This window comes from Phyllobates terribilis, unplaced genomic scaffold, assembly GCF_046119375.1.
Source record: "Phyllobates terribilis strain yellow unplaced genomic scaffold, ASM4611937v1 Scaffold_12__6_contigs__length_324123572, whole genome shotgun sequence".
Taxonomy (NCBI): domain Eukaryota; kingdom Metazoa; phylum Chordata; class Amphibia; order Anura; family Dendrobatidae; genus Phyllobates; species Phyllobates terribilis.
The window spans coordinates 231,957,279-231,984,979 of record NW_027362772.1 but is presented as its reverse complement, the minus strand read 5'-3'; the positions used below and the strand labels follow the sequence as shown (position 1 = coordinate 231,984,979).

Genomic DNA, 27,701 nt, shown 5'->3' with positions numbered 1-27,701 from the left:
TGTTACACAGTTTTACTGTTAGAGTTCTTCCCATCTGATAAAATGATGGGTAGTAATGATGGGTAGAAATCAAAGGCCCACAGTGGTTGTCACGGGTGTGTCAGAAGTGACAGTCACCCTGCAGTTGGTTGCAGAAGATCTCTTTGTTTGGCATTACAGACACCTTCTTAGCGGTTTCACTCTAGGACCAGCGGCTAACTCCTCCCTGCTCCAATTGACACCTTGGCCTGGGTGTTTAAACAGTTTCACTTTGCAGCAGGAAGGTGCCGGTGATATTCACGTTTCCTTGTGAACGCTTGGAGCTATTTCAGACTGCTTTCTACTTCTCTGGTGCTAGGAGGACTTGGGAGTTATCTCTTTGAAGTTGGCTCAAGCTAAGCTACTTTTCCTAGTTCTTGTCTCCTTTGTGGTCTTTAGCTGTTAGTGGGGATCGACTATTGCTCATCCCCCCTTCCCCATCTAGGCCCAAGCACTAGGGAAATACAGGGGTAGGTTCCGGTGCGGCGATTGGTGAAGAACAAATATAGGGACAGTATGGGAGACAGGGTGATATCAGATCAGCCTAGGAGGTCTCCACTCCCCCCTTTCCCTAGAGTCTGGGCTCCCTTCCCCTCTTCCCTTTGTGTTGCACTTAGTCTTTCCTACACAGTGGGTGACAGCGGTGGTACAGCGCACCTTATCACTGTTTCCCCAGTACAGCGGTACCCTGGCCACCTACTAACAAGGGACCTGAACCCTATTCAAGAATACGAGGCCGGCTTTATTCCCACCAGTTGGTGGGAAAACTAAGAAGGGCGTCTTAGTGCCACACCAACTCTGCATCCCCTTTATGCTCAGGATCAAAGGAAATCCACTAATCATAAAATGAGAACATATCCTAGTAATACATCAAGGAAAAACACTTTAAAAGGATAGGGACAGAAAACAAGTAACGGGTTTGAAGCACAAATACTACATCCAGCATCTCACCTTAATCCGTTTAGTAGACATGGTATTCGGCTTGAATTGGGATGATCTGTCGGGGTCCTTTGCTAAAAGTACGGGATCAGGACTCTGCAGCCGCAAAATAAATGTAGTGTATATCACGTATGGCCCAGAAAATGTGTAGATATTACAGAGAGTAGCTGGTAGTTACCAATGTACGGCTGATTGTTAATGCCTGACATTATACCACCACAGTATAATATATACGGTCTGTTATTCTCCTACATGGGGCAGTTACTCCACATATATTGCAGGCAACAGAATCCTGGGAGGTATAAGAAGCTGGATGGGAACCTACCAGACTCATTCATTCATTCAAAGAGAACCCATCAGCACGTTCTTACATATGAATGTAGGCTGTACGGGCACTTGTACCCCAAGAAAAAAATATTACCTTATGAGGCAGTCATAAGAAATCTACCATAGAAGCCATATACAAATCAGGTTGGAAGTGCACTGGGGGTGGGTCAGTGCACTTGTGAATAGAGGTTTGAGTGCACTGACACTCCCACAGTGCACTTCCAGCCTGATTTGAATTTCTACAAGAAAGTTATCATTTTTACTGGGTCTACACAGCAACATCAAGACTTTCATATCTAAAAACTTGCCGAAAGGTTCCCTTTAAGACATAACGGATCAGATCTCATAAGCTTTGAGGAGGGTTGGTTATGTGTTCAGGCAAGACCATATAGGCCAAATCTCACCAGAGCTGGTCATTAATACGTATGGGGATGGGCAAAAAGTGGACCCAGTATTAAAAGGGTCCTCAAACCCGAGAGCAATTTGTTCTAAAAAAGAGCAAAACATGCTTTACTCCCCAGGTGGAGCGCTTTGCAGCTCCAAGTGTCAGGTACTGACTGCGGCCCAGATGCGTCAGTCAAGCAGGGTTTTCTGTCTACACTGACGCTGAGCTCACTGATTAGCTGTCATGCTGTCGACGTGATGTCAGTGTCGTGGCCCATATTGGACACCAGGAACAGCAGCAGAGATACAGCAATGGACCCGGGGAGAGTAAGTATAGCGAGTTTGTTTGCTTTTTTTACAACAAGCTGCGTCCAGGGACCACAATTTTCTGAAAGGGCATAGCCCCTTTCAGTGTATGTCCTATAATACAATAGGTCGTGTACCATATAATCTATGGTGTTAAACATCAAGTATCATTCCTAGACTCACCGGCAGCAAGGACGTAGGATCCATGCAGACAGTCTGGTACCTGAACGGAATATAAACCGTCTCCTTCGGTCGGAGGTACAGCTGGGGGGTGTCGCTCTGCTGCTGAAGATGAAACATGTTTTCCTCTATGGGCGTTGTAGTGTTTGTCAGCTCTTTAAAATGTCTCCATTCCTGTGTGTCCACGATTACCCTGGAAGGGTATAGAGAAACCTTGAGCTTTATAGTCTTCAGACCTTGTGATCCATCTGAGATTCGGGTTCTTTCTCCCCAATGTTGTGGTGACATGGCGCCTATAGGGGGGGGACCCTAATCAACATTAGCTTCAGGTTATACTTGCCAATTTTTACCACTAAGGATCTGAGCTTCCCATTATGGTGCACAAAGTTGGCAAATGTTGCCTATTTTCTGAAGACGTGCCCCATTCTTGACAGTTTCCTGAATAAGGAGACCCTCCGGAGGTTACAGGTAGGTTCTACAGGGCCCCGGAAATTTGCCAACTCTTCCCCTTATTCCCGGAGCCTCCTGGAAAGGATTGGCAATTATGTCTACGGCAGATATCGATATCCATCCCTAACAGGTCTTCACGACAATGTGGAGCCAGAGGAGGACTTCTCTCAGTAGTGCAGTCTCAGGTTTGGGGCCTGTAACTTCAAATCATCACATTTTTGCATAAAAGATCAGTTTCCATATTTTTGAGATGCACCAAATGATCTTTTTAAAGATGTCTTCTGGTGGCTCTCATTATAGTGAAAGTTCACTTTTCAGCACCATTATGTTTTGCGTAATCTAAGCACAAAATATTGTACCATTTGATGTCTTAAAGGGATTTTCCACATCAGTGATATTCATGACCTATTGTTAGGATAGGTTACCGTCATCATCATCATGGTGGGGGCCAACACCCTGCACCCCCACAATCTTCTGTTATCAGCTGTGGCTTGTTTTAAAAACAGCGTTATACAGGACTATATAATTTTTTTTTTTTTACTGTGGGCCTAAGAACTAACAGGCAGGATGTTGCTACCTACCTGCCTATTGCACCCCGCGCCGATCTCTGCCGGCACAGAGAGAGGTCACAGACTATTCCTGCCGGCTATTCAGCAGCTTTCGCTAACGTCACAGCGACAAAGCAGCTGCTTCTCTTCTGCTTTCCTCTGTTGATGAGGTGTGACTGCCGGTGTCATGCTGATTGACAGCCGGCTTCCTGCTTCCTAATGTTAAGATACTGGCGTAGTACTGCTGGAAACCAGTGACCGAATGAGAACAAGCAGGAACAGCAAGCGATAGTAGAAGTTCTTGGAGTTAGCAAGGAGTTGTAGGAAACAATCGGTACATGAATTAGAACAGTCTAAATAAGAATGTTTAGGAGCTGAAAACTGAAAATAGGCTAATAGCTAGACACAATACTCAAGCAATGAGTGAGAGGTCCATGTGCTTTAAGTAGGCCCAAACAGGAAACAAGATGGATTCTATAGATTCAGAATCCGCCATCTTGGTAAAGGGCAATTGTAGAACACAACAGCAGCCTCTAGTGGTAAGGAGTGAAACGCCAGAACAATTATTAAAGTGAACAATAGCGGCCTCTAGTGGTCAAACTGTGGAAGGGCAACAGAAATCCTGACACCTAACTGTGGGGGTCCCATTGTTAATCAGCATGATGTCGGTAGTTAAGGCCCCGTCACACTAAGCGATGCAGCAGCGATACCGACAACGATACGACCTGTCAGGGATCGTTGCTGCATCGCTAATACATCGCTGGTGAGCTGTCAAACAGGCAGGCTCACCAGCGATCAGGGGAGCAGCGATATCGTGGAAAGAATCGTTCCACGATGTCCTGCTCTCGTTACCAGCCTGCTGCTTAAGCAGGAGCAGGCTGGTAACTATGGTAAATATCGGGTTACTAAGTGCGCGTGTGCCCCTAGTAACCCGCTGTTTACCATGGATACCACTCTGCTACGGTGCGCTGGAGCCTCCGCTCACCGTAGCAGAGTGGTATCTATGGTAAACAGCGGGTTACTAAGTGCGCGCGTGCCCCTAGTAACCCGATATTTACCATGGTTACCAGCCAGATCGTTGGTCCCGCTGGTCACACACAGCGATGTGTGCTGGCCAGCGGGAGGCCAACGACCAAAAAATGGTCCAGGACACTTTGCAACGATCAGCGACCTCACAGCAGGGGCCTGATCGTTGCAAAGTGTCACACATAGCGACATCGCTGGTGAGGTCGCTGGTGAGTCACCAAAACCGTGACACAGCAGCGATCTCGCTAGCGATATCGCTTAGTGTGACGAGGCCTTTACACCCCATTGATAAAGCAGAATGGAAGAAAACGAGCTGCTCTGTTGGCAGGAGCAGTGTGTGATCGCTCTGAGTCAGCGCTGCATAGAACAGGCAGGTGGTTGCCTCTGTTAGCAACTACCCGCCTTGTTAGTTTTCAGGCCCAAAGTAAAAAAAAGTAAGAGTCCTGGACAATCCCTTTAAATAAAGCTAGAAAGTTACATTTAAAAAAATTATTGCCACCTGCAGCCACCACTAGAGAGCGCTTATTGCACACCATTCAGAAACCTGCCATTTGGAGTGTTGAAGCAACACAGCTGTTTTTCGCTTTTGCATCAGTACATGGGTAAAAGAACCTTTCTAAATGCCTTAGTCATTTTTTTGCAGGAGGGCTTGTATTTTTTAATGCCACTATTTTGGGGTACAAATAATGTTTTTTATTCATCAACTTTACCGTGAGAAATAAAAAAGGTGCTAATTTTACAATTCAGTTATTATGATTTCAGTGCATTTTTTATTTTTTTCAGGTCCTAATAAAGCATTCTTTCATAAGAAAATTATTATTTATTTTTTTTTACAAATATTTTAAAACATTTTAACTTTACTTATTTTTTCTGTCCCATTAGGGGACTTGACCGAGCAATGGCTCGAACGGTGATATAACACGCTTCAATAATTCGGTATTGCAGTGTATTACGCCTGTCAGTGTAACGCTGACGCGCGTCCTATTAGGCCCCCGGCTGCCTTCATTAGTTCCTGGGCTTCCATGGAAACTCATCAGCGCCCTGAGATCTGGGATTTATTAAATTTTTTTTTTAACCAAGTAAGGTTTTAAGGTCCTGAAATGTTCCTTTTTTTCTCCCTCCTATTCTTTGTCTCCTACTAATTAGATCTTTTCCTTAACCCCCCGTAGTGTAGACCTAGCTTCTGTCCCCTCGTTGGCACCTACTCCACCGCGTCCCACCTCGTGTCCCAGAGCTTTCCGCGTAAGATTGGTTTTTAGCTGCGCAGACAGTTTAGGACATATTTTCGGATCATGATAACAGAATACGGATCACATACATTAGTTTATACCTGAGGTCTGAATGATCAATCTCAATAGATATGGTGTACTGGATGTTATAAGGATTTTTAAGTTGAAATTCAAAGAATTCTGCGGTGCCCAGTGTAGCATACACGGTGTAATTTGAGGTAATAGCCTGATTCAGCATACTGGAGATACACTCGGCTTTGGTGCGTTCCCGGTACGCTTCAATGAGCTGCAAATCTCTAGTGTGCTGAGTGCGCTGCTCATGATGAGACTAGAAACAAAAAAAATAAGTGAGAAAAACACAGAAAAATAGCTCAACATAATGTCTCATACATCAAAAAGAGCCACTGTACATCCCGAAACAGAAGCCATCTTTTATCACATACATCTGATCTGACACTGAGAACGTTGGGTGACAACTCCTCTACCACTACAGTTCTCACTGGGGTTGTCGGCCGGCTTATCGGCATGGCCTCGCTGTTAGACAAGATTCCTCCAGCTTGTTGTATACCAATTTGGTGCCAGGAAAGTTGGGTGACAAACTCAGTGGGTCATTTTGAATGTTAAAGAGGGATGTCTGGTGAAAATAAATTACCCCCTACCTATAAATTATCCACTTATCATAGATGATAACTTACTGATTGGTGAGGGTCCGACCTCTGGGGAATTTTTATCACCTTTATCCCTGTTATGAAATGGATGTGAAACATGACTGCAGCTCCATTCATTCTCTACAGAAAAAAAGCAGCTCATCGGGGAAATTAATGGAGCTGCGGATGAGCATACGCACTGCAGTTCCATTCATTCTCTATGGAAGAAAATGCAGCACTTGGCAGCTCATTGGGAAATGGATGGAGCGGCGGTCGAGCATGTGCACTGCAGCTTCATTCATTTTCTATGGAAAAAACGCAGCACTTGGCAGCTCATCAGGGAAAAGAATGGAATGGCGGTTGAGCATGCGCACTGCAGCCCCATTCATTCTCTATGAAAAAAACGCAGCACTCGGCAGCTCATTGGGAAATGGATGGAGCGGCGGTCAAGCATGCGCACCGCAGCCCAATTCTAACAGGGACAAAAGTTCCATATTCTGCAGCAGTCGGACCCCCGCCAATCTATAAGTTACCACCTGTCTTAGTGATAGGTGACAACTTCACCGGCCAATCCCTTTAAGTAGCTTAAAATATATAACAATTAAAAAAAAGGTACAACTAAGGGAGTATCCACAATGAATTTCCTGATATACACCACTTATAGGCTCAATACAGTGGGTACGGAAAGTATTCAGACCCCTTTAAATTTTTTCACTCTTTGTTTCATTGTAGCCATTTGGTAAATTCAAAAAAGTTAATTTTTTCTCATTAAAGTACACTCTGCACCCCATCTTGACTGAAAAAAAACAGAAATGTAGAAATTTTTGCAAATTTATTAAAAAAGAAAAACTAAAATATCACATGGTCATAAGTATTCAGACCCTTTGCTCAGTATTGAGTAGAAGCACCATTTGAGCTAGTACAGCCACGAGTCTTCTTGGGAATGATGCAACAAGTTTTTCACACCTGGATTTGGGGATCCTCTGCCATTCTTCCTTGCAGATCCTCTCCAGTTCCGTCAGGTTGGATGGTGAACGTTGGTGGACAGCCATTTTCAGGTGTCTCCAGAGATGCTCAATTGGCTTTAGGTCAGGGCTCTGGCTGGGCCAGTCAAGAATGGTCACAGAGTTGTTCTGAAGCCACTCCTTTGTTATTTTAGCTGTGTGCTTAGGGTCATTGTCTTGTTGGAAGGTGAACCTTCGGCCAGGTTTGAGGTCCAGAGCACTCTGGAAGAGGTTTTCATCCAGGATATCTCTGCATTTGACCGCATTCATGTTTCCTTCAATTGCAACCAGTCGTCCTGTCCTTGCAGCTGAAAAACACCCCCATAGCATGATGCTGCCACCACCATGTTTCTCTGTTGGGATTGTATTGGGCAGGTGATAAGCAGTGCCTGGTTTTCTCCACACATACCGCTTAGAATTATCACCAAAAAGTTCTATCTTCGTCTCATCAGACCAGAGAATATTATTTCCCATAGTCTGAGAGTCCTTCATGTGTTTTTGAGCAAACTCTATGGGGGTTTTCATATGTCTTGCACTGAGTAGAGGTTTCCGTCGGGCCACTCTGCCATAAAGGCCCAACTGGTGGAGGTCTGCAGTCATGATTGACTTTGTGGAACTTTCTCCCATCTCCCTACTGCATCTCTGGAGCTCAGCCACAGTGATCTTGGGGTTCTTCTTTACCTCTCTCACCAAGGCTCTTCACCCACGATTGCTCAGTTTGGCTGGACGGCCAGGTCTAGGAAGACTTCTGGTGGTCCCAAACTTCTTCCATTTAAGGATTATGGAGGCCACTGTGCTCTTAGGAACCTTGAGTATTGCAGAAATTCTTTTGTAACCTTGGCCAGATCTGTGCCTTGCCACAATTCTGTCACTGAGCTCCTTGGGCAGTTCCTTTGAGCTCATGATTCTCATTTGGTCTGACATGCACTGTGAGCTGTGAGGTCTTATATAGACAGGTGTGTGCCTTTCCAAATCAAGTCCTATCAGTTTAATTAAACACAGCTGGACTCCAATGAAGGAGTAGAACCATCTCAAGGAGGATCATAAGGAAATGGACAGCATGTGACTTAAATATGAGTGTCTGAGCAACGGGTCTGAATACTTATGACCATGTGATATTCAGTTTTTCTTTTTTAATACATTTGCAAAAATTTCTACATTTCTGTTTTTTTCAGTCAAGATGGGGTGCAGAGTGTACTTTAATGAGAAAAAAAATGAACTTTTTAGAATTTACCAAATGGCTGCAATGAAACAAAGAGTGAAAAGTTTAAAGGGCTCTGAATACTTTCTGTACCCACTGTATGAAAAAATAATAATAATAATATATGTAACTGTACATAATTTTATTTACTGGCAGATTATACCCAAGAGGCAAAAAAAGAGATGTGGGTCTTTTAGATTTGGGTCAATCACTATTGATGCCTTGATGTTTGCCCCAGGAGATTTCTTAGTAGGAATGCCAAACAGACACTGCAAATGCAATGCACTCTAAGATATGCTGGGATGTAGTTTTTGATAACTTCATTAAAGTGATTGTGACAGATGCTGTCCATGTTGTAAAAAGCCATTTTGTTTGAAAGGAAACCCACAAATAACTGATCACAGTATGTAGCACTGTCTAGCCCAAGCGATCAGGGGAGATCCGTCAGAAATCTTGGCTGGAAGTGTTCAATTTTGTAACAGCACCACCACAGGAGGCATGAAGAATTGCAAGGAATACATCAGCTTTCTGTGTAATGCATGTAAATGTCAGGTCAGAGAGAGAAAGAAAAAAAGAGAGAGAAAGAGAAAAAAAAGAGAGAAAAATAGAAGAGAGAGAAAGGGACAAAAAGAAAGAAAGAAAAAAAAAGAGAAAATGGGAATGAAAGAAAAATGAGAAAGAAAAAAAGTGAAAAAGAAAAAAAGAAAGAAAACAGAAAAAGAAAAAAAGAAAGAAAGAAAAAAGAGAAGGAGAAAGGAAGAAGGAAAAAAGAAAAATAAAAAAATCGAGAAAGAAAAAAAGAGAGAAAAAAATTAAAAGAGAGAAAGGGTGAAAGAAAGGGAGAAAGAAAGAAAAAAGAAAGAAAGAAACAAACAAACTTATTGTAGCTGCTCTTTCCCATGTCTTGGAGAACCTTTTTAGTGCAGCATTCCCCAACAGGGATGTGACAATATGGTTGTTAGGGTCTCTTGCTCCCTGGATAGATTGTACAATGCCCATGCTAATGATGGATGGCAGATATTGTACACTGTGTGTAAATTTCAGGGTTTGTGCCAAGTTTGGAAGATGTACCCTACCATTCGAATAGAGTATAAATTCCTAATCTCTGCAGGTCTAATACCCGGTTATCTCCACTGATCTAAAAAACGAGGCTTCAGGCGCCCCAGCTGAATGGAGGGGTGCACGCTTCTGCTGCCATTTATGGTGTGGAACTGCTGGAGACAGCAGAGCGCAGCACTCGGCTTTGTCCGTCAGTCCCATAGAGAATGAATAGAGCGGAGGTGCGCATGCTCGACCTTCTCAAAGCCCCATTCTCGGGCTCAGCGGAGGTCCTAGCAGACGGACAAGTGATTGGGAAGTTATCCCCTATGTGGTCCTGTGGATAGGAGATAACCTCCATACATGGCACAATCCCTTTAGGGCTTGATGATAGCGCTCAGTACTCAATGTCTATTAGTGTATCAGGGCGGCTATGAACGTTACTGAGATTAATGCATAAGAAAAGATCAACTTAATTTTTACACAAAGCCTTGTAATGTATTCAGATGGAAAATTGCTTTATGCACAGTAAATTACTGCTATCTTTTTACAGACAGATGGGCCGGGAGACAGCCAAGAAGGAAAAGTTTATCCTGACATGACAACAAGCGTTTTCTTATTAAAAATTGAAAACCTGATTTTTTTTACTTTCCTGCTTGATATACTGTATAAAACTCATTATATTGTCACAGACAAAATAAAAATATCTCCTGAAAAACTAGATACAACTAAACTGTAAGGGAACAAAGTCTCGACCATACAAAAAAAAATAATAGCACTAATGCAAGAACATACTTTGGCTTTTGTGGAGACAAACCAGTTGCATGGCTGTAGGGATTGTGTCTTCCCAGCCATGTAATGGAATATAAAAAGGTGTAATAATTGTGCGGTGACACTAATATAGTTATATATGTAGTGATTAAAAGAAACCAGTCATCTGATTCATTCTGCCCGAACCACAGGCCGCATGAATCAGGCACTGGCTTATTGCAGCTATGTATGCTTTACTCTGAAATGCTGCGGCTACTCCATGGCAGGTCCTCGATGGCGTCTCTCCACCCTGCTCCCCGACCGTCAGGTTTCTTCTTATGTGTATAGGGAGAGAACCGGTCAGTCTATGGGACTGGGGAGGAGAGAAGCCGCCGGGAATGTATAGTCCCTGACTGGCTTTTCGAAGAATATTTTCTCCCAAACACTGCATGGTTGCAATAATGGAGCCGGTGTCTGATTCATGCTGACCAAGTCCAGTTTTGTCCAGAGTGAAGAGGACCTTTTACCAAATTTTTCATGTTAGCTGGACACACAATGTAATAGTTTCTACAGAGCAGAATAAAACATTTCTGTTTGTTTTTTAATTCAGCCTCTCCGTGGCAGACATATTAGCTATCAAAGTGTTTGGGAACTAAACAGTTAAGTCCAAGTGGGCATTACCAGAGAGATTTCACTCGGGCGTGTACTTCTTCCTCTTTCCAATTCTAGCCAATCATAATCAGTCAGCAACACACTGGGGAAAGAAGAACACGCCCCCCCTACAATAACTTAGACAGGTATTTAGTGCAATGACAAACAGTCTGCTCTCCTCACTACACTCTCCCAGTGAAATCTTTCTGGCAACACCCACTTAGACTTTAAATAAAATTAACTATTTAGGTGCCGAATACTTTGACTGCTAATACCTCTGCAACAGAGAGGCGAATTGGAAAAAAAAATAAAATGTTTTACTGCAGCCACTATTATGTCGTGTGTCCGGTTCAACATGAAAAAATTTGGTAAAAGGTCCTCTTTAAGAAGATCGAGTAATATGTATATCTCATATAGGTCTAAAATGTAAAAGCCTCAATATGGCCAGTATAAGGTACAATTTTGAGCCTTAATGATTTATGCATCCGTCTGCCACATGTTTCAGGACTCGGATCACATTTTCTTCAGTCCATTCTGAGTCTATACAAATGATGTCATATATAGACCCAAGGTGCCATATGACATCACTGGCGACAAGGAACCAATAATAGATTGGCATCAGGGTCTAAGCTATGAGTTGTGAGAATCTACAGACTGTCTGATAACTTGTACTTACCAGTAGGAGTGATTTCCTCATTTTAGTGTCCTCTTGTGACTCGAGCTGTCTGACTGCCATCATCCTCTCCATTTTACGCCTCTGAATGGCATCCGTCTCGCTGTTTGGTTGCTGGTACGCGATGCTTACCTCTTTCATTCGGCTGTAGAGCATTGCTGCCAGCTCACTGTCTAGGTCAGCCAACTTCTGGGCTTGGGAGATATTTTTCCCTGTCAATGAAATATGAAAGGGATTTTCAGCAAAGTGATTACAGGGCTAAATCTCACAATGGTGCGCTATTAGACATAATTGAGCTTGTAGTGACTTCTGCAATGTGCGGATTTTTTTTTTTTTAGAAATAGCCGCAGTACAAGGTATAAGCCATATTGTGTGTGGAGTACGAGCAATTAAGCCTGATTGTCCTATTGTAATAGTGGCCCTTTAAATAAGGGTTAATTGTGTTATTGCAGAGAGTATTTACACCGTGCGCTGTGATCGGGAAGTTGGACATTTCCTCCTTTACCATCCAGACAAAGCATATTTACTTGTAATGATGCAAGCTGCTGAACTGGATTACTAACCGCTGGTGATTGGGATATTCACTACATTGGAAAGATAATGAAAAAGGCCTTAAAGTGGAAGCTCACGATGTAACTTGTTGCTATACTTAGGGTCAGTCTTCTGAGCTGGTTTATTTCTTAATAAATCATGGATCAATTTTTAGGGCATCGAACCCCAAATGTTTAACATATTTCCCTTGCCAAGATCCCGCAATGTTCTTTGCAGCCTGCACCACTGATGCTCCTGTTATCTTGGCAGCACGGTCAAATACTAGGCTGCCTGGCCAGTCAGATTCCCGATCGGCAGCCATTGATACGTCCAGCTGCCAACCAGGGAGCCCGGTCAGCAGACATATCATTGAGTCAGGCGCCCTTATTACTATACTAGCTATTGAAGCCGTTCTACGCCCGGGTGGTGAGCATTTTTATTGGTATATGGTTTCCCATGCTGGTATGTGCTGCCCCCTCCTGGCATTTGTGCTGTCCCCATCCTGTCCCCACCATCCTATCCTGGTAAGCATGGCACCCCTCTTCCCCAATCCTGGTATGCGTGGCACCCCTCATCCCCAATCCTGGTATGCGTGGCACCCCTCACCCCCAATCCTGGTATGTATGGTACCCCATCCCTCATCCCTATCCCGGTATGTATGGGCCCTTCACCCACATCCTGGTATGCATGGGCCCCTCATCCCCATCCTGGTATGCATGGGCCCCTCTCATCCCCATCCTGGTATGCATGGGCCCCTCTCATCCCCATCCTGGTATGCATGGGCCCCTCTCATCCCCATCCTGGTATGCATGGCACCTCTCATCCCCATCCTGGTATGCATGGCACCTCTCATCCCCATCCTGGTATGCATGGCCCCTCATCCGAATCCTGGTATGCATGGCACCCCTCACCCCCAATCCTGGTATGCATGGCACCCCTCATCCCTATCCTGGTATGCATGGCACCCCTCATCCCCCAATAATGGTATGCATGGCCCCCTCATCCTGTATGCGTGGTCCCCCCAATCCTTGTATGCGTGGTCCCCTCACCCCACAATCATTGTAAACGTGGTCCCCTCACCCCCCAATCCTTGTATGCGTGGTACCCCACAATCCTGGTATCAATGGTCCCCTCACCCCCCAATCCTTGTATGCGTGGTCCCCTCACTCCCCAATCCTTGTATGCGTGGTACCCCACAATCCTGGTATGCATGGTCCCCTCACCCCACAATCCTTGTATGCGTGGTCCCCTCACCCCCCAATCCTTGTATGCGTGGTACTCCACAATCCTGGTATATGCATGGTCCCCTAACCCCCCAATCCTGGTATGTGCGACCCCCTCATCCCTTTCACACTGTACACACATACAAAAAAATAAACAGTTATAATCACCATTCTTCTCTGTGCTCCAGTGCTGCTGTGACCTGTTCTGCCGGAGGCCGGGGGACGAGTGTGGCACAGGAGCACCGCGCTGTCCGGCGCTATTTTGCTGCATACACACTGCAAATGTATGTTAAGTAAAATGGCGCCGGATAGCACTATGCGCATGCGCCGATCCGACGCCTCACTCCTGCCCCGGTCTCCGACGAAGAGAGGCGCCGCGGCAACGCTCCTCCCGGTCAGGTAAGTATGGCGCCGGAGATCGCAGTATGCATTCGCTGTCTACACATACCACGATCTAAGGGGCCATACACTCCTCTTACCTGTAATGGCTGGATGTCTGCTTCTGTCTGGAGCCAGACTGCGCGTCGCGCATGCGCAGTCTATAAAGGCTTCAAATAGAGACACGCATCCCCCGTTATATTATAGATTCCTGAGCCAGTTGTTGGGTCTCCGACACTTCTGCAGCACGTTATTGAACTGTACTCCTCTTGATTAACCCATTTGCTCACATTCTGATTTTTGACTGATCGTTTGCCTTAGTGTTCTGTTTCTCTGTTGGATTTTGATGCAACCTGACCCCCAAATATGTAATCCTTGAATACGTTGAGGACGCAACCCTGGGAATCCCTGTGGTGAAGACAAGATCACTATATGGGGGCTAAAGGACAAAAATTAAGGTGCTCCTTATATTCTGCTAAACAGAGTGGACTGCATCAAGTCTGACAGCAGAATCTTCTTTTTCAGTTGTAAGGAACTGCTAAACCACTCGAGGGAGCTGCTGCATACTGTTTATTAATGGGCTCCTTGTATAAACGATATGCAACAGGCTCCTTCTAGTGGTGGCTGCAGGGAGCCAACATGTGGAAAATTCACTTTGTCAATGAGGAGATTGCGAACTTTGCATCGTAGAACAATACACAGAAACGAAAAGGAATTCAAGGATGGGACTTTAAAAAGTTGAACCATTGAAGAGTGACTAAACTTTCTTCCAGACTTTTAATATTTAGCAGGCTTGTGAATAGTCTGCAGATCGGTGGTAGTCTGGCTCTGGGGAACTCCACTTATCGCTCAATAGGGTGCAGAGAACTGAGCTCAGCTCCTCTCTGAGAACGCATAGGCTTCATTATGTTTTCTGTTGAATCCATACCCTGCTCTGTGTTTGCTTAGCTGTGCACTTCTCAGGGATCTATTGAGCGATCGGTAGGGATATCAGGATCTGGACCCCCACCGATCTGCAAGTGCCTGCTTTATATGAAAAATCAGGAAGAAAGTTTAGTTACTCCTTAATGATTTACAAACTTAATGCCAGAAGAACAGTGAAGACTTACACAGTCTCTGACCGAGCAGCAGATGAGGTGTAATGCCATATTTATAAGCCATTAGAGTCTGTGGAAACCTCTAGTGGTACTATGACCTATATTCCCAGGTTGTAGGGATGCTTGGTATATTATCCTGTAGCACAATACTTACTACCCACAGTTCGACTGGAAAGCAAACTTCCTCCAAGGAAACTGCTTCGCCCATCATGCGCTGTGATAACACGAGATCTTGGTTTGGGTAAGATGGCAGATACCTTTAATCTTTGGTCAGCGACACGACCTGTTAAAATAAATAAATATTACAATTAAAAGGATTATTTAAAAAAAAAACACATTCTCTTATTCATGGGATAGGGCATAATTTACTGATCACTTCAGGGTCTGACTGCTGGGACTCTCAAGGTCCCAAGGTTGCGGGTCTGATTGCTGGGACCATCAAAGACCCAAGGTCGGGGGTCTGATTGCTGGGACCCTCAAGGTCCCAAGGTCGGGGGTCTGACTGCTGGGATCCTCAAGGTTGCGGGTCTGATTGCTGGGACCCTCAAGGTCCCAAGGTTGCGGGTCTGATTGCTGGGACCATCAAGGATCCAAGGTCGGGGGTCTGATTGCTGGGACCCTCAAGGTCCCAAGGTCGGGGGTCTAGATCCTGAATGGTGCAGAGCTGCAAATAGAGAACTTTATTCCAACCCCATGTACTTCAATAGAGTTGAGCAGCAATGCCAAACATAGCCCATGGGCAGAAAGCAGCTATGTGTCTCTAATCCTAGACGTCCCCGTTGGATCAGGGCAAGATCAAGTTGTAAAATGTGCTCTTTTATAGAGTCAGATTAGATAATAGCATTGTATAACATTTATTTTTTTTTTTTACAAAGAACAAGTACCGTATGTAATTATTATGGCGTTCTTGTTTTTTTAATAACATATTGCAAATTAATTTATTCTTTTTTTTATTGCCCTTTAAGTGTCAGATCTTAAAGAAAGAAAAAAAAAGGAAAATCTAATCAGGAGAGGACATGCCACTTGATATGTTATTTTGTAAAAAAGCAGACTAGATAATGATACTATTAGCTACTCCCCCAACACTCCTGGAAGGCGCATGTCCTCCGCTGTGAAACAAAGCTGATAAGTGTTACAATTACGATCTCAATCTCTTCATGCACATTCCTTGTTTTCATTACATAACCGTGCATCTGATTAATTCATCAAAAATGACCTGCGTTACTAATAAAATAATCAAAAAGAATAAAATATGACAACATTTCTATACGACTCCGGAGCGCAGCGCTGGCTTTGATGTCTGACTGAGCCTCCAGTGGCTTTACAGCGCACATCTCTAAAAGCTTGACAACTTCAAAGAGTCGAAAATCCATGTTGTCAACATACTGCACTTCCAACATCAGCCGCGCTCTCAAAAAACAGAGATGCATTTAGCTTTATGTACAAGAGGATGTTTTATAGACGTGTCTACAATGCTCACCATTACTTCTTCTAGGGGATAATTTTATTTAGTTGTAGTAGAAAATTCACAGCAGAATGAAGGGGGGGGACGACAAAAAGAACCAGACGAGGAAGAAGTGCTCCGAAAAAGAGGCTTCCTAATGTTTTTGTTTATCACACTTTCTCCCACTATCAGTATTTGGTCAGTATTCAGTCAGTATTTTTTCTCAGGAGTGGGAGCCAAAACCAGGTGAGGAACAATCAGAGAAAAGGTATAATAGAAAAAAGTCACCAATTCTGCATTTATCACCCACTACTGGTTTTGGCTCCCACTCCTGAGAAAAAATACTGACCAAATACTGACCAAATACTGATAGTGGGGCCGTGGCCTTTCTCCAATTGTGTCCAGTGCTATTATAGTAGAAGGCATTTCATGCCTGGCTGCCTTCTATTTTTTATATATTTTTTTTTTTCTTACTTTATTTTTAGAAAAGAAAAAAACATTATATACAGGGTGGTCCAAAAGTAGGTGGACAGAAAGTGTAATAAGGTTATGAAGGGGGAGATTTATCAAACATGGTGTAAAGTGAAGCTGGCTCAGTTGCCCTTAGCAACCAATCAGATTCCACTTTTCATTCCTCACAGACTCTTTGGAAAATGAAAGATGGAATCTGATTGGTTGCTAAGGGCAACTGAGCCAGTTTCACAGATCTAGTTTTCACAGATAGATCTCCCCCAAATCTGTTTTCTTTTCCGATAATTCAGATAACACATAATGGCAAATAATTTAAATACAGATCAAAGAAAATGGATTTTAACAGAGTATTGGAAATCTGAAAATGCTGAAACCGTTAGAGCAAATTGGGTTGAAACATTTGATACTCAAGCCCCAAAGAGACAAACCATTTACCGCATTCGTGACAAATTCAATGCCACTGGCTCAATCCTTAATGCTCCAAAAACTGGTCGACCCAAAACAGTCTGTACAGAAGATAATACACAACTTGTTGCTGAAACATTTGTTCATTAGTCCAAAAAAATCCACCAGAAGAGCCTCTTTGGAATTGGGAATTTCACGAGCTTCTATCATGCAAATCCTGAAATCTATTGGGTGGAAAGCTTATCGTCCACGTCTAATTCATGGTTTATTGGAGGATGATCCAGACAGGCGGCTGCAATTTAGTGAGATTATGCTTAACGAAATTGAAGAAAATCCAGTAATTTTAGATAACATTATGTGGAGTGATGAAGCTTCTTTCAAATTATCCGGCCATATTAACAGACATAATTGTATTTACTGGTATAATGAGAACATGCATTTAACATTAGAGCAACAACTAAATGAGCCTGGTGTCAATGTTTGGGGTGATATTTCAAGTTTTGGTGTTTTAGGACCAATATTTTTTGATGGAACAGTCACAGGAGATAAGTATCTCGAAATTCTAATGAATCAAGTTGTTCCCCAGTTACAGCAACAGACTAATTCACATGACCTTTATTTCCAACAAGATGGGGCCCCTCCACATTATTCAAGAGTAGTCCGCGAGTAACTTGATGAAACATTTCCTAATAAATGGATTGGCCGAAGAGGCCGACTTGATTGGCCGGCACGTTCACCAGACTTGACCCCCAATGGATTTTTTCTTTTGGGGAGTACTCAAGGACAAAGTTTATAGTCGAAAACCAAAAAGTGTCAGTGATTTGAAAAATTACATAAGAGATGCATTTCAAGAAGTTAATACCCAAAGAGACTTGTTCACAAAAGTTTGTTGAAGCGTAAGAGGCAGACTTCAAAGCTGTGAAAATTGTAATGGAAAACAGTTTGAGCCCCTGCGGTGATAAAATTTAAGGGCTTTTGTATTATTGTTCAGAATAAAATTTAACTGTCAATGTTTTGCTTGAGTTAGTAAATATAATTTTATATATAAATCAAAATAAATGTTATTATTTTCTGTCCACCTACTTTTGGACCACCCTGTATGTATGTATGTATGTATGTATGTATGTATGTATATATATTTTATTTACACCCAGAGATGCTTAGTACTTGCTGGCCCTTCTGCCTTCACTCTGCGGTCCAGCTCACCCCAAACCATCTCTATTGGGTTCCGGTCTGGTGACTGTGGAGGCCAGGTCATCTGGCGTAGCACCCCATCACTCTCCTTCTTGGTCAAATAGCCCTTACACAGCCAAGAGGTGTGTTTGGGGTCATTGTCCTGTTGAAAAATAAATGATGGTCCAACTAAACGCAAACCGGATGGAATAGCATGCCGCTGCAAGATGCTGTGGAAGCCATGCTGGTTCAGTATGCCTTCAATTTTGAATAAATCCCCAACAGTGTCACCAGCAAAGCACCCCCACACCATCACACCTCCTCCTCCATGCTTCACGGTGGGAACCAGGCATGTAGAGTCCATCCGTTCACCTTTTCTGCGTCGCACAAAGACACCGTGGTTGGAACCAAAGATCTCAAATTTGGACTAATCAGACCAAAGCACAAATTTCCACTGGTCTAATGTCCATTCCTTGTGTTCTTTAGCCCAAACAAGTCTCTTCTGCTTGTTGCCTGTCCTTAGCTGTGGTTTCCTAGCAGCTATTTTACCATGAAGGCCTGCTGCACAAAGTCTCCTCTTAACAGTTGTTGTAGAGATGTGTCTGCATCTAGAACTCTGTGTGGCATTGACCTGGTCTCTAATCTCAGCTGCTGTTAACCTGCGATTTCTGAGGCTGGTGACTCGGATAAACTTATCCTCAGAAGCAGAGGTGACTCTTGGTCTTCCTTTCCTGGTGCGGTCCTCATGTGAGCCAGTTTCTTTGTAGCGCTTGATGGTTTTTGCAACTGCACTTGGGGACACTTTCAAAGTTTGCCCAATTTTTCGGACTGACTGACCTTGATTTCTTAAAGTAATGATGGCCACTCATTTTTCTTTACTTAGCTGCGCAGCTAACGGTCTATTCAGTAGGACTATCAGCTGTGTATCCACCTGACTTCTGCACAACACAACTGATGGTCCCAACTCCATTTATAAGGCAAGAAATCCCACTTATTAAATCTGACAGGGCACACCTGTGAAGTGAAAACCATTTCCGGCGACTACCTCTTGAAGCTCATCAAGAGAATGCCAAGAGTGTGCAAAGCAGTCATCAAAGCAAAAGGTGGCTACTTTGAAGAACCTAGAATATAAGACATATTTTCAGTTGTTTCACACTTTTTTGTTAAGTATATAATTCCACATGTGTTAATTCATAGTTTTGATGCCTTCAGTGTGAATGTACAATTTTCAAAGTCATGAAAATACAGAAAAATCTTTAAATGAGGTGTGTCCAAACTTTTGGTCTGTACTGTATATATATATATATATATATATATATATATATATATATATATATATATATATATGTGTGCATGTCTTTCTTTGCTCTTACCATTTGCACACAGTCAAGGTTATTTTTAGGATGGGCTAATATCGATTGTCTGCACAATACCAAAGTAAGGATAGAAAGTTGTTTTCTATGTAATTACAGAAGTCACAATATGAAGAAAATATTCTCCCTGTGGCAAATGTGTCTGCAATACTTGAATGCTTTTTCATCATTGTTTTTTGAAGGTACAATAAAAAAAAATCCCTGTATTTCCCGACTGCTGGCATTTCTTCCAAATTTTCAGCAATTTTTCAAAAATGTCACCTAAAGGCAATGTTATAAGAAAATGACCTAGTGATCGAATTAATTTTTAAATGTCATACATACTTTGAACAACTTTTTTGACAATTTTTTTTTAAATATTCCATATCATTACTTACGATAAAAAAAAAAAAAATAACATTTTGCAATTTTCAGTCTGGCCATTTAGCTTAAAGGGTTCATCCAGGACTTTTTAATTTTTTTTTTATTTTTTTTACTATGGGTCTAAAAACTAACAGGCAGGTAGTTGCTAACGACCTACCTGTTGAGCCCGATGCCGATTTAGAGCGATTACAGACCGCTCTTGACAGCAATTCAGTTGCTCCACGTCAACAGAGCAGCTTTTCTTCTTCCGGGCTGCTCTGTCGACGGGGCGTGACTTAAGACATCATGCGGCTTGACAGCTGGCTCCCTGCAGTTAAGCAGCAGGGAGCCAGCTGTCAATCAGAATGATGTCAGCAGTTATACCCTGTCAACAGAGTGGAAGAGTAGATGCTGCTCTGTCAATGTGATGTCAGTGGAAACTGCCGAATCATCAGCAGGAGCAGTCTGTGACCACTCTGTGCCGGCAGAGATAGCCACCGGGAACAACAGGCAGGTAGCAACTACAATCCTTTAAAGGGATGTCCACTACTTTTATATTGATAACCTACCCACAGATAATTAATAACAGATGAGTGGGGGTCAACGCTCAGCATCGGCAACAATCAGCTGCTCGGTGTCACCGATGTAAGAAGCTGAATAGCTCCGTCATTTATTTAGTGACCACTGTTGGGCACTGCAGATCCATTCAAGTCGGATATTGAGGACCTAACCAGTAGAACAAATTGGCAGCGGCACTAACAAAGCACCATGGTAGTATTTCTCCTTTCTGTTCCACTTCAGTTTTTCTGGAGAAATGGGGTTGGTCTATTATAGTGATTTTCTGGAAATTAATAATCAGTTGAATACGATGCAGTTGCCTTGATAACTGTTGGAAAGGAAGTATCGCAGCAAATGGACTGGACCAGAGCGTACCCCGGGGCACAGGGATGCCAGCAGCAGCTACCACACCTTGAAGGCCATCTAAGGCCTGTACATGTCCTGTACACGTCATCACCAGGGGAGCACCAGAACAAGGAGCTGGTTGAGGGAAACCCAAATTCTAACCCATATAAAAAGGTGTTGCCTTACAAAGCTCTTTCCTTTAGCACTTCTAAATATCTGATTACCAAGAATTCCACTACATTGTACCTAACCTCTTTACGATCATATAACGTAAATACACAACAAACTGGAATTGTACGGAGGGGGCTGGACAGATCGGGGGGTTCAATTACTTGCCCTCCTGTTGTGGAGTATTCATGGGTTAGCATGGAAGCCAAGGAAGTGCTATGGAGAATGGAAAATGGAGAATACATGTCTGCCTTGGCAGTGGGGGAAGAGGGCTAAAAGAGTATAAAAACGACTTAAAATATTTAAAAAAAAAAATGTTCAAATCATCCTCCTTTCCCAATTCAAAAGAATTTTAAAAAATATATATAAAAATGAGCATATTTAGTATTGCCGTCTCCGAAATAGTCCAATTTTTAAAAATGCTTAAATATGAAATAAGAAAAAAAAAACAAAAAAAAAACAGAATTGCAGGATGTTCATTTTAATGTTAGAAAGCGACCTAACAAGTTCCAATATTTGAACTTTCAGGTCTTACAGATGAGGACACGCATGACGTCGTCTCTGTCCTCATGTTGCCTACACCTACGTGTCCTCAGGATTTTAAGCACTTCTTGGCAAAGACTGAGACCGATTCTGCAGCATGAATGGACAATTTGCTTGTATGATTTGCTGGATTGCAGTTCTCTGAATTTACATCTATATTACTGGACAGTTTTTCACTTTCATGCTTAATATTAAATTATTTAGAGACAGCACTAAATACAATAAAGCGACTAAAGTGACATTCATTTATCCAGAGTAAGAAAAAAATTGCGCATATACATCTTCTAATGCAGGAAGGGATATCAACAATCACGTATGCGGCAGCTGTTTGCATCTAATAGAAAGCACGACGACTGACAAAGCACAATGATAGCCATATCAGCTCTGAAGGAGCAGCTGTTGTGTCATCTGTTCCTTTAAAAGTCCTCCCTCTCCTCTAAAGTCTAGCTGCCGGTCAATCATGGTAAAATCCACTAATGTCCCAATTTCACCAGTCTTGTGGTTCCGGAAGCTAGATTTCATCCCACACCATAATCCCGAAAGTAGGATCAGTGTGATGTTCCCTGGTGAAGGCCTCTTCATAGCATTGCCTTCACTGCGTCCAAGATAAAAGCAAGACTCATAGTTGAGGCTGTAATGGAGATCTATATGCTTCAGTTATCACCTACGGACTTGTCTCCCATCAAGAACATCCGCGATGTCATTGGTCGGAAATTGCACAGAGAGCTGCCAGCAGCGGATCTTGATGAATTGCCCAAAGTGCATTCAGTATGGCAGAACATTCCTCAGGCAAACATTAATGAGCTCATTAACAGCAGACGAGGCTGTAAGTGCGGAGATTTCTGAATCTTTCTAAGCTCTATGTAGAAACAGGAAGCCTCTTTTCCCTGTATGAGTCATGAGTCACTACAAAACACCCTGGCGGGGGGGGGGGGGGGGGGAGTGAAGCATCTGGGTCAGGAGTTGAAAGGGGGAAGGATAAATGGAGGGAAAAGACTTCCTGTTTCTACATAGAGCAGAGAAAAGAGAGTAATTAATTGGGTAGAAAGGCACAATGGGCAATTGTAAGTACACAGTGTTATATAATATGATGATTGTAATATAATAAGAGGATAAAAACTTTGACGGGAGGAGGAAGAGAAGTGCTTCTTTAATTCCCAGGTCATACATATGTGGTGCCTGGTGTTATAGAGAACATGTCACATGATTAATGCCGTGGGCAGCATTATAAACATCTGAGAGTTAAAAGCAATAAAAATCTGACAAGTTCCATTTACACAACCGGTACCAACCAACTCTGTAAATGTTTGCCGGATGATGATAAACTGAAAGCAAGCAGCGAGCAGGACAATGGCTCAGTGCTTAGCACTGCAGCCTTGCACAGCTGGGTTCAAATCCCACCAAGGACAACATCTGCAAGGAGCTGTAAATCAGATATACAGTCATGGCCAAAAGTATTGAGAATGAGACAAATAGTAATTTTTCCAAAGTTTACTGCTTCATTTTTTGTAATGGCAATTTGCATATACTCCTGAATGTCAAAGAGTGATCAGCTTAACAGCAATTACTGTACTTGCAAAGTCAATATTTGCCCAGAAAATGAACTTTAACCCCCAAAACACATTTCAACATCATTGCAGTCCTGCCTTAAAAGGAGCAGCTAACATCGTTTTAGTGATTGATCCATTAACACAGGTGTGGGTGTCGATGAGGACAGGGCTGGCGATCAATCAGTCATGATTAAGTAAGAATGACATCACTGGACACTTTAAAAGGAGGCTGGTTCTTGGTATCATTGTTTTTCTTCAGTTAACCATGGTTATCTCTAAAGAAACACGTGCAGCCATCATTGCACTGCACAAAAATGGCCTAACAGGGAAGAGTATCGCAGCTACAAAGATTGCACCTCAGTCAACAATCTATCGCATCATCAAGAACTTCAAGGAGAGAGCTTCCATTGTTGTCAAAAAGGCTCCAGGGCGCCCAAGAAAGACCAGCAAGCGCCAGGACCGTATCTTAAAACTGTTTCAGCTGCGGGATCGGACTACCAGCAGTGCCGAGCTTGTTCAGGAATGGCAGCAGGCTGGTGTGAGTGCTTCTGCACGCACTGTGAGGCGGAGACTCTTTGAGCAAGGGCTGGTTTCAAGGAGGGCAGCAAAGAAGCCACTTCTCTCCAGAAAAAACATCAGGGACCGACGATATTCTGCAAAAGGTACAGGGAGTGGACTGCTGAGGACTGGGGCAAAGTCATTTTCTCTGACGAATCCCCTTTTCGATTGTTTGGGACATCTGGAAAACAGCTTATTCGGAGAAGAAGAGGTGAGCGCTACCACCAGTCTTGTCTCATGCCAACTGTAAAGCATCCTGAAACCATTCATGTGTGGGGATGCTTCTCAGCCAAGGGAATCGGCTCACTCACAGTCTTGCCTAAAAACACAGCCATGACTAAAGAATGGTACCAGAATGTCCTCCAAGAGCAACTTCTCCCAACCGTCCAAGAGCAGTTTGGCGCCCAACAATGCCTTTTCCAGCATGATGGAGCACCTTGCCATAAAGCAAAGGTGATAACTAAATGGCTCATGGAACAAAACATAGAGATTTTGGGTCCATGGCCTGGAAACTCCCCAGATCTTAATCCCATTGAGAACTTGTGGTCAATCATCAAGAGACGGGTGGACAAACAAAAACCAACAAATTCTGGCAAAATGCAAGCATTGATTATGCAAGAATGGACTGCTATCAGTCAGGATTTGGTCCAAAAGTTGATTGAGAGCATGCCAGGGAGAATTACAGAGGTCTTGAAGAAGAAGGGGCAACACTGCAAATATTGATTTGCTGCATTAACGCATTCTAACTGTCAATATAACCTATTGGTACTCATAATATGATTGCAATTATATTTCTGTATGTGATATAAACATCAGACAAACACTAATAAAAACCAGAGGCCAGCAGATCATGTGAAAATATAATTTTGGTGTCATTCTCAATACTTTTGGCCATGACTGTATATAGCTTCCCTGCGCCGGTGTCCAAATTCAGGACCCGGTCCGTTGTCTGCCCTTATTCACACACTGAGGTCAACTTTGACGCATGGTAAGGATTTAAATATTAGATAAGAGTAGGACCATCCCGAATGCGGTCACCGTGCCGTGGTGGGATAGGTTTTATACTATTTTTGATCAAAAACAGTGATACTAAGAACCCTATGTTATTTAAATGCACTTTTGCTTTTTTTTGCTTACAGCAGGGTTTAATGTTAATTTTTGCTTCTTGTAGGTTTTATCTGTAAGGAGTTTGTATGTTCTCCTCGAGTTTGCGCAGGTTTCCTCCCACACTCCAAAGACATACTGATAGGGAATATAGATTGTGAGCCCCAATGGGGACAGTGATGATAATTTCTGTAAAGCGTTGTGGAATTAATGGCGCTATATAAGTGAGTAAAATAAATAAATATCGGCAACCATGAGGAACAGATAAAGAAAGCCTATTGGAAAACTGTATACGTTTTCATTATACAAGGTCTAGTCTTTATTAGATGAAGATGGAAAATCCCTTTAATACTATTGCATGGGTCATTTACACCAACAATAAGGGTCAATAGATAGGGGAGGCAGCAATGCCAACCATGCCAGCTCCCTGATCTATGAAGATCAACAGATGGTCATGTTATACATTCAGATACGCTGCCCTAGGAATTTCGTATTATGTGCGAATATACCGTATGTTATAAGTACCCAGAAATCCATATTCATTTCAATATGACCTAGATTCACAAATCATTCAAATGAGAGCGGAGGATTAGCAGCCATTCATGAGTCAGGGCTTAATGCTCATGGTTCCTAAGACAGTGGGTGTGAGGACCGTGTGCCCAAGTGGCTCCTACAGGGCGACTGCAGACCCTATGCCTCACATGGAGTCTATAGAGACATACCCAGCCCGTTAGGCATCCTGATAAAGGCTGGGGATTTTATATAAGCAGTTTTATGGAACTAGGTGATCTGCTTCCTCTGACATTTTCCTGGTGACAGGTTTTGGATTTTGTGCATCGCTCCCTCCATAAGCTTATCTTTCCCCTGCAGGCAACGTATGAAGAAGTACGATAATGGCAATTTAACTTTTAATATAGCTAATCTTTCTTATGAAGATTAGATGTCAGAATCATAAAGAGGTCGCATTGTTTAACTGTATATTTTAAAATTAAATACAAGCCTTGGAAGCCATTAGATAAAATATCAAGCAGGATTTCACATTCCCGGACATATACATACATATAAATAAATTGTATATACATACACACACACAGTGCTATGCAAAAATTGCTGTAAAGTATGTAATGCCTGCAATAATAGAAGTGTTAATAGTTCATTTGTACCAAATAAAATGAAAAGTGAATGAACAAAAATCACATCAAAATTTTAGTGGGACCGCTCTTTGCCCCCAAAAGACCATCACTTCTTCTAGACTCACTTGTCACTTGCACTCGTAGGGAGGTTGTTCCAAACATCTTGGAGAACCAACCACAGATCTCCCGTGGATGTCTATTGTGCAAATCCTTCTGTCTTCTTCTTATAACCCCAGACAGACTGGATGATGGTGAGATAACAGCTCTGTGGGGCCAGATTATCAATTCCAGAAATCCTTGTTCTTACATTAAATAAATTTGGAGCCAATCAGACGCCTCCCTGATGGTGTTGTATGATGAATAAGTATCGCAGCATTAAGGGTACAATTAATCCTGATGAAGTCCCCAATGCCATTTGTTGAAATGCAGCCCCAAACTTGCAGGATCCTCCACCATGCTTCACTGTTCCTGTAGACATTGTTACCAGCTCTTCGATAACAATCTGCCTTATGTTACACACAAATATTTCACATTTTGAATCATCAGTCCAGAGCACTTGCTGACATTTTTCTCCATCAAAGTTGCCATGATATCATGCATAGTTGATTTGCTTGGTCCTGTTTCCACATTAAAAGTATAGAACTTGGCCGCAATTCTTCATTGAAGACCACTTTTAGTCACACTACTCCGAACAGTAGTTGGGTGTAGCTGGGTCCTTCTGGTTGCTGCCAGTTCTGAGCTGATGGCACTGCTGGAGTTCTTGTGATGTGATTTTTGACAGGATTTGTCTTTCATCTGCTGCAGAGTACAAAAAAAGAAAAAGGGTTCCAGCTTCATCAATTTGCAAAGTTTATTCCAATATTAAAAGGATTCCATAGTCAAAGTAGACAAAGCAGTAAATTTCGAACGCGCAAACTGCGTTCTTTGTTAGAGCTTTTCTCGTACACTGGTGCAAGTGGTCTCTTGAGTTTTATGCTTCAGGACACCAGGAGCCTGGGTGAGCTGGTTACCTTTTTCTTTTTTTTCCATCTGCTGCACTAAATTTCTTTTACCGACCACTGAATCAATAGTCCTCAATGTTACCCATTTCCTGTTACTGCAAAAACACTTGAACAGCACATTTTGAACCCCAGCCTGGTTTCAAATCGTTGCCCGGGAGAGACCTTGCTGATGCAGTATAACTACCTTGTGCTTTGTTGCTGTGCTCCATCTTGCCATGGTGTATATCCTGTTATCTTCCACAACTTCACCTTTGCAGCATAGTTTGGCTCTTCCTCACTCAGTTGTGTGCCTCCCACACAGCTGTTTCTGTTTTAGTTAATGACTGTTTCAATATATACATGAAAGTGGTGATCATTATCACCTGTTTGATATAACTGCCTCCTACTTCTGACTATAGTCCTACAACATCCCTGACTTTGATAAAAAGTATCTAGAAGAATTGATGCCGTTTTGAAAGCAAAGGGTGGCCACACCAAATATTGATCTGATTTAAATTTCTCTTTTGTTCATATATTTTGCAATTTGTAATTTGAGAAAAATAAACTATTAATACTTCTATTTTTTAAATCATCGTTACTTTACAGCAATTTTTCCATACAGGCCTAAAACTTTTTTTCACAGTTCTGTATACATACACTCTTCAACATTGAAACTGCAATAGTATGGGGCGTCTCAGAAGGCTGGGAAGATAAACGGCATTTTAGTCATCGGATCCTTTTGTTCTCAAAATAAAAGCTGACAGCCGCTTACTCCCCTCTTCCTACTGAGAACACAGGTATGCTCTGTCAACTCAAGAGTGCATTTATGTGAAGGATAGTTGCCAGCCTTAGTTTGTTTCCCAAGATCTTCAAATCATAAACAGTCATGACAAAGTGTTGGCACCCTTAAAATTGTTAGAGAAAATGAAGTATTTCTCCCAGAAAATTATTGCA

The 27,701-nt window shown here is 42.7% G+C and overlaps 1 protein-coding gene across 2 annotated transcripts in view; it reads right to left on the bottom strand.

The window, feature by feature from the left end:
• NPHP4 (nephrocystin 4) overlaps nucleotides 1–27,701 on the bottom strand; it is a 353,374-nt gene that overhangs the window by 63,202 nt on the left and 262,471 nt on the right. For both annotated transcript variants that reach the window (XM_073656722.1, XM_073656723.1), the window contains 5 exons: nucleotides 14,755–14,883; nucleotides 11,375–11,583; nucleotides 5,509–5,735; nucleotides 2,158–2,347; nucleotides 970–1,053 (listed from right to left, as the gene is read on the bottom strand). In XM_073656722.1, the coding sequence (XP_073512823.1) occupies nucleotides 970–1,053; nucleotides 2,158–2,347; nucleotides 5,509–5,735; nucleotides 11,375–11,583; nucleotides 14,755–14,883 (839 nt within the window). The remainder of the gene's footprint in view (nucleotides 1–969; nucleotides 1,054–2,157; nucleotides 2,348–5,508; nucleotides 5,736–11,374; nucleotides 11,584–14,754; nucleotides 14,884–27,701) is intronic.